At 43.0% G+C, this 7,184-nt stretch overlaps 1 protein-coding gene across 2 annotated transcripts; it reads right to left on the minus strand.

Moving 5' to 3' along the window:
* Positions 1–1,480: 1,480 nt before the first annotated feature.
* Positions 1,481–6,825, minus strand: srxn1 (sulfiredoxin 1 homolog (S. cerevisiae)). Of its 2 annotated transcripts, XM_076741988.1 has the most exons (3): positions 6,531–6,797; positions 5,593–5,843; positions 1,481–1,498 (listed from the first exon to the last, which is right to left on the minus strand). In XM_076741988.1, the coding sequence occupies exons 1-2, from the start codon at positions 6,765–6,767 to the stop codon at positions 5,634–5,636; spliced, it is 447 nt and encodes a 148-aa protein (XP_076598103.1). In that variant the 5' UTR covers positions 6,768–6,797; the 3' UTR covers positions 1,481–1,498; positions 5,593–5,633. The 2 variants fall into 2 exon arrangements, with proteins under 2 accessions (XP_076598103.1, XP_076598104.1); XM_076741989.1 differs by lacking the exon at positions 1,481–1,498 and having other exon boundaries at positions 2,087–5,843; positions 6,531–6,825.
* Between the last annotated feature and the right edge of the window lie 359 nt (positions 6,826–7,184).

Consider the following 7,184-nt stretch of genomic DNA (forward strand, 5'->3'; position numbering starts at 1 on the left):
TAATTATATCAAGGCTTACAGGCATTATTACAAGCATGGCTGCTTTGAGTGAAAGCTAGCTGTTAGGTTTCAGTAACCAGGCTTCATTCAAGTGCCTCAGCTCCACCTATTTACCCATATTTGGATTATCTGGGAGTCAGGCACAGCCAAGATGGCGACGGCCTCTTCAGAAACCTATGGGTGACGTCACTGAGACTACGTCCGTGTTTTATACGATCTGTGATCATCATCTAGTTTCCTTGATGATTTAAAATTTGCATTTGAGCACACAACCAATCACAGTGAGCAGCATTCACTCTGCTCCTCGCCCACTCTTCTTCAGGAGGCCTGAGGATTGGTCGATGGGTTGATGGTTTTGTCTTTGTTAAGTCACTGACACTGGAATGCATGAAGCAATGAGACAGACAGCAGCGGCAACTCTCTCCAGCTCTGCCCCACTCTCCAGGTTTCCTCTGCTGCTAACACATTTGCATACATGTCAGAACAAAGAGAGCTGATCGACGCCTTTTCCTCGCATTCATTTAAAGTCTGGTGATATCTAGATTTTTCTCACTATCAAAGAATCCCATAAAAAGCTGAAAAACAACAATGAATCGATCCTACGAACAAGTCCCGTCTGAGTAGCCAAAGCCGGATACAGTTTAGTCCTCTGTGCTATAGAGCCCCATTGTTGTCCTAAAACTATTAAAAACTCATCAATGAGCCACACCTTTGCACTGGCTGAGGTAATTCTTCATTACAAATAACACGACAAATGTAGTTTATTTGCAGCTGATCCCTCAGACACTGTCCCAAAGCTGTGAAATATCCAATAGAGCATTAAACCTGCAGCTGAAAATAGTCCCCAACAAATCCAGGAACTTAGGAAATCTCAGGAAATCATGTAGCCTTGTTAAAACTTTAAATAATAAAATCAGGAGCCTGTTGTACAGACTGATATCTTCAGTAGAAACACATGGGGCTGGGGCTGAGAGCAGACAGGCAGGGGAGGTCACAAAGTACTGACAGACGGGACTAACTCACTGCTGGTGTTGGTCTTTTCGTGGGATTTGGGAGGTCCGTCCCCCAGTGTTTCCTGCAGGTGGTCAGGGTGAGGGCTAAGGTTGAGGTAAAGCGAAGGAAGAACATAAATCAATCCAAAACATGCAGCACATTTACGGCCTATCTCATATTTTTCCTCACTCATCTTCAGCAAAGCATGTGAAGAGGGGCTCTGTGGCGTGGCATCATGCTGTAGGCACTGTTTGCTAATCAGGCTTTATCCACTAAATGTGCCTGTTTTCCTCCAGATCTGTGTCAGATGGGACTTACAGTGCCTGTTCCTCTTAAGGTGCTGGGGTCTTTGCTAATAAACACACATTAACATGTAGGTGCATCACCCACCTCCCTTGCAGAGCAGGTTAGCCCAGCTGTTCTGTTGCATGTGGACTCAGATGTTTGTGAGTTGGCAGATCAAAATGCCTGATGTCACAGCAGGGACTTTGGGCTTTGCTTCCACCTACAGCCGAAGTCAACAGAGTGCTGTTAGAGGACGACACTGCAGACTTGATATTTGACCACAGTCAATGCATTCATGTGAGTCAATCAGCCCTTTAATAGTGCAGCCCTGACAAGTTGTTCACGTTGATTGGCAGGGCTAAGCAAACAGAGCCACGCCACAAGGTCCAAGCCTGCGTGAAACACAAGCTATCGCTATTATACCACATGTATACTTTCACAAAGCTACGCAGAGACGAAGGCTCATGCGCAATGTGTCACAGAGCACACAGCGGTGAGGTCAGAGGGTGGATACGGCCTTTCAAATCTGGCACAAATTACACGCCTGCAGCCAGCAGCAGTCTCAGGGAATTCCGGATAGGAAGCTGTGAGAAGTCACCAGCAACTCAAACAACTAAACCTGAACTCTTTCAAGAGGATTTGGTTGTAAAGCCTCCTCAAGTGGAACAAATGGGTGAGCTGGCTAACCAGAGATCAGTTTTTAGCTGGATTTGAACTGTAGGCAGACTCTACAGGAGTGCAAGAAGCACATTTGTGAGGTCTTGGTAGTTTTATTCTGCCACTGGGAAAAGCTTCTTTCATCAGTGTTTATCACCTTTAAAATGATTATACATCCTGAGAGAAATGTGCCATCATAAAAACAACCAGCAGATTGCTCTGTTTTAATGCTCCCCTTTATTTCAACCTGGTTACCGTAAAAATTAAGTTTTTATATTGTTTTGTACGGCACAATATGGTACAATCGAGTATGAGATCAAGCATCACTCTGCAGGTGATAAAATGTGGTATAAACCTGTGGACTGGATAAACACTGCAGACAGAGCAGCAAGAGCTCATAGAGGAATGAATGATCCTCTCTGCGTCACCAGGAGACACTGAATGTGATATTCTAACTGTTTTCAAGTGAAACCAGGTTGACTGATGGATAAGTGCTGCAGACTTGGACGTTGTTGTCAGAAACAGACCAGACTCGTCAGGTTTCTCAAGGTCTAACTGAAGGAGATTATGATGAATTCATTGTTTGAGGTCACCCCAACAGTCCTAAACAAGACAGAACTAATACAACAAGTTTCATCGTTTCACAACTCAAAGTTCTGGTCTTATCCTAAATCAGTGCTTTAACAATGCTTCTACATTGAAGGCTGGCTATGTATCTTAGTTTCAGTTCTTATAATTGTGAAAATCTACATGCACAAACTACATTGCTGCTTAGAGGCCTGCAGCCACCAGAGGGTCCTCACATAAAAAATAATCAATTACAATATAAATCAGCTTTGTTTTGTATTGTTCTATCATTAATCGGATTGTTCTTTGCTAGAGCAATTAAAAAAGCAGTCTCCTTAGATTCATGTGTTTTTCTGTGTTTTATTTTGATAATGCCGTTTTTCTTGTAGTGATGTTACAGGACAGAAACTATGCTGAACACAGAAAACCTAAACATAAAGTTCATTTGTAAGGTAACAACTGAGCAATACAACAACAAATGGCAAAAAAAGGAAATGAGAATTGACATGGCATCAATACATTTGTGAAAATGACCACAAACACTTCCTCTTCTTAGCCTCTTAAATCCCCTTGATCTGTTTAAATCCTCAAAGATAAAGCGTACAGAACCACCCATGGAAACCACTCCCCGAAGCAACAGGTGCAATGCGTTTTTTCATACCGGTGTTGCGTGTCACAAACCCTTTGAGGATATGGTTACTTCCAGACAGTGAGCGAGCCACAGGAAGTCTTCTCACACGCGACGATTCAGAGAAGAAATTTAGAGTCCTTTAGGGCCGGTCGGTAAAAGCTGCCCCAGGTCTCCCTTCATTTCCTCGATGGCCACAAAGGGAGACCATCAAGCAGCTCTGAGCTCGCATTGTGAAGGCGCTGATGTCGGAAAGTCTTTGCGCAGTGACCTGCGATGTATAGTTTGCCTAAATTATCCCACAAACCTATAGTTCCTTCCTCCAAGACAGAGGGGCAAGGGAACTGACTTGATTTGTGAAGCAGGGCAGCTTCAAGGTCAGTACCAACAACAAACAGGGCATTGTGCAACACATTTACTGGAGAATATTCATCACAGCAGAACAAACCATTAGCATCAGTGTTTTGCATGTTTAAGGGAGGCAAATGGCTGCTGTCTGTGTTATTTACAGTAAACAGATGACTTATTGATGGCTTCCTCTTCATACTGTGGTACAGACTACAGCATGAAGAGTAAGCCATCAGTCAGGTTAACATGAAGGATTTTATCTGATCACTTCAAGGACGAGAGAAAAAGCTTTGGTTTAGGGAGGTTTTGATATGAACTGACCGGGCTGCACTTCTCATTCCTCCTCTTTCTTTGGCCAAAACACAATCTGAGAGGTTACGGGGGGGAAAGGCTGGGGGGAGTCTGAAAGGCTGATGAATGGAGGAAGGGGCAGATTCGGCAACATCTTGCATCCTGACACGAGACGTCGTCAGCCTGATGTTCTCATAACACCTGACTCCTACAAACCATCTGCTCTACAGGCTCCTCTCTGTTACCTCACCTTCTTGTGCTGTCTGAAACGTCACAATCAGAGTTGACTGTGCGTGGGATTTCAGAAAGTTTCGATGGAATACAAAATGCTCCGCTTTGTTTCATCCAGTCCTACTTAATTATTAGTACTTTTCCGGGCTTTGTTGTTCTTCTAGTTATTTAAATAATGCATATTTCCTCCTCATGTTCTGCTGCTGCACACAAAGCAGCTCTGCACCATTTGATTTCTAAAATTAACAGTCGTACCACAAAAAATAAAAAGACTGACTACAGGGGGACATTTGATATCATTTCGGACTAAAATAACTTGAATGTGAGACAACTTGTATTTAAATCTTCCTCAGTGCTCAGGAGGAGGAACTCAAAAGGTGCACTTCATGGAAAGCCTGTTGTATCATGCATTTCAAAGACATTTTGACATGTAAGAAAACCACAGGTGTAAATAGTAAAATAAAATGGCTGAATTCCTTTTAGTTGCTTCAAGTTCAGGTTCCTGGGATGTGTTTGGAGTCACTCCTGATGTGATAGTGGGGTTGGAAGTACAGATGGGTCATGGTTTCTGAATTGGGTGCAGTGAATATTGAGTATTGTCATTGTTAGTAGAAAGCAGTGCACGTGTCATGGATGCTACTTTTTTTGTTCCACTGTGGATTTTTTGGGGCTGCTGCTGTATATGGCGTATACATTTGCACACAAAGGATTCGGATAGTCTAATAAAATGGCGGACAGCAAATATAATGCATTATGTTCACATCATATCAGCTGGGATTGTAATCGTGAGCAGCCGAGTGGGAGAAGCCCCCTCCGATAATTACAGAGTCTGACTTGTAATTATGAGGAAATTCTGACAGCAGCGATATCAGTCACATCCAAACACTCAAGACTCAGACTCGACACTGACAGCAAACTCAGCCAATTTAAAAGGGAAAACACTCTGTTTGTATCCAGTTTCACTTGTTAACAACATAGGGAACACAGACAAAATTACCCATTTAGAGAATTTACTATGTGGTGTGACTGAAAGGCTAGCAGTGGGGCGACCCATTGGAAGGAACGTCCCCGAGTCGAAACTGTGGGACTTTTCTGTTCTTCCCATTCTGCCAAAATGGTGTGAATGCAGCAACATATTCTGCATGCTGGCTTGCTGTCACAGCTTGCTGTGACACTTGAATACAACAGAGACATTGTTAATGTTATTAGGAACACCTGTGCTTTCCTTATGTGAACAAGTCAAAATGTCTGCTGTGAAAAAAGCCTCAACATTTGCAGCGCTGTGCAGTCACTCAACTATACGCCCTTCACATTCTTCATTCAAGGAAACTGTTCATTTAAATTACTTTTTATGTGCAAGTAAAACTGGTGTTTTCAGCTTAAAGCTCTTCAATGACAGGCACTTGGTATAAATGTACAACTTACAAAAACACAAATTTACAAACACATTTTAAATTACATTTCAGTGGTTTCAAATGACAAATGTCATGTGTCGAACTAAAGAGTTACGTTTCCCCCTGCTGGTAAATCCTTTACTCTGCAGTCACCAGCTGCAACAGAAGAGTCAAAACTCTGCGTGTGAGTCACCTAACCTGAGCCAAGTCTCTCCAAGAACTCCCAAGATGCTCCAGCATCACCGCAGATCGGGCGTCGAAGCCCCCAAGTAAGTGCTGAGGTCTGAGACGTTTGATTTGATGAGCTTGGCCGGGATGGTCGGCATGTTCAACCTCTGATAGGCGGCAAACCTGTGGCATCCTCCAAAGGAGTAGTAGTAATTTCCCCCCTCTCTGCCTTTGATCCAGAGCACGTCAATGGGAGGAACAACACTTATGTCTGCTGTCTCCTGGAAAGAGACAAACGAAAGATTACTCCATACAGCAAGTGTGGAGCAGATACTACCCGAGTATTGTAAAAAGAAAGATACACTATACTGCAAAGTAAAGTGAGTAGCTGCACATTACTGCAAACATGCTCCAGTAGGAATCTTGTAACAGCATTTTAGGCAGTGATGGAAGTAGTGCTGCATTCAATTTACTCAAGTAAAAATACAGAATAATTATCATCAGAACTGCACTATTCTGATGATAATGGTCCCGTTCACAGTGTAATTTCGTAATATGTTACAGCCATCGAGTCCAGCAAAGTTTTTAGAGAGCCGAGTCTGAAGGACAGTGTTCAAGTACAAGTCATCAGTCTCAAGTCTACGCCTGGTAACTTGTAACTTTCTGAAATGCACAGCAGAAGTATACAGTAACACACGAAGGAAATACTCAAGTACATCTAACACTGGAGCAAAAGTACTTGGTTAAACACTGTATGTGTTGCTGCAGTCATATCAGAGGACTTGGGGATAATATGCAAGTAGCACATGTGCACGTTAGCTAGTAACGTGAGTGATTTCACGTTGGTTAGCTAAGTTAGTCCAAAGCAGTGTTATGAGACGTTTAACTGTATCTTAACGCCATGTCTCATTCTTTCACACACACAGGACTGTTTTCAGAAACATACTGACATATAAAAGACAAGTTACCCTTATTGTGTCCATCAGACTCTGAACTTTCAGCTCATCCAGCACCGGAGGAATCGGTCTGATAATGACGTCCATCGGGATGTTATGGACCTCCTCGACGGTGTCCGAGTGAATCGACCTGTTGTCGCTGTTTTTACCGTCCCCTGCGCCCGATTGAGTGGACATTACCAATGTGTTTCCACGGGATGAAACTAAAGGCTTCACCTGGGTTACAGAGTTGAGCCACAGCCGAAACATTTACCTGTTGACCGTAGCGTTTGGCGTGTTTCTTTACTTCCTCGATACTAGCTTGTTTACGTAGTGCGTCGTTCAACGGAAGGTTTTCATTGGTCTTCCACGCTGTCAATCATAATCACACAACGCCCTCTCTTGTCCGTCGAATCACGTTTGGCATTTAAATGTGTCCGAACTACTTTTTTTAATCTAAAGTAAAAAGTTGTATTTGTTTCGTTAGCATGTAGCATAAATGCTGTTCGACTGACCTTCGCTGTCACATTCACAGACAGGATGATAATTGCAGAATTAGACAGGCAGAATTAGCTTGTTTTTTGGCCACTTGGGGACAGCAGGAACAAGTGGTGAACGCTACACTGACATAGCATCACCTTTTAAGTTGTTACGGCGAACTTGTTAGCAAACAGTTGCTTATTTATA

This window comes from Chaetodon auriga, chromosome 10 (genome assembly GCF_051107435.1).
Source record: "Chaetodon auriga isolate fChaAug3 chromosome 10, fChaAug3.hap1, whole genome shotgun sequence".
NCBI lineage: Eukaryota > Metazoa > Chordata > Actinopteri > Chaetodontiformes > Chaetodontidae > Chaetodon > Chaetodon auriga.

What these genes read in the sequence shown, in the direction of transcription:
- srxn1 (XM_076741988.1), bottom strand. Translation starts at nt 6,767, where the DNA reads ATGTTTCGGCTGTGGCTCAACTCTGTAACCCAGGTGAAGCCTTTAGTT. An exon ending in GTCTGATGGACACAATAAGG is followed by an intron (nt 5,844 to 6,530) that starts GTAACTTGTCTT and finishes GTCTCTTTCCAG; the next exon opens with GAGACAGCAGACATAAGTGT.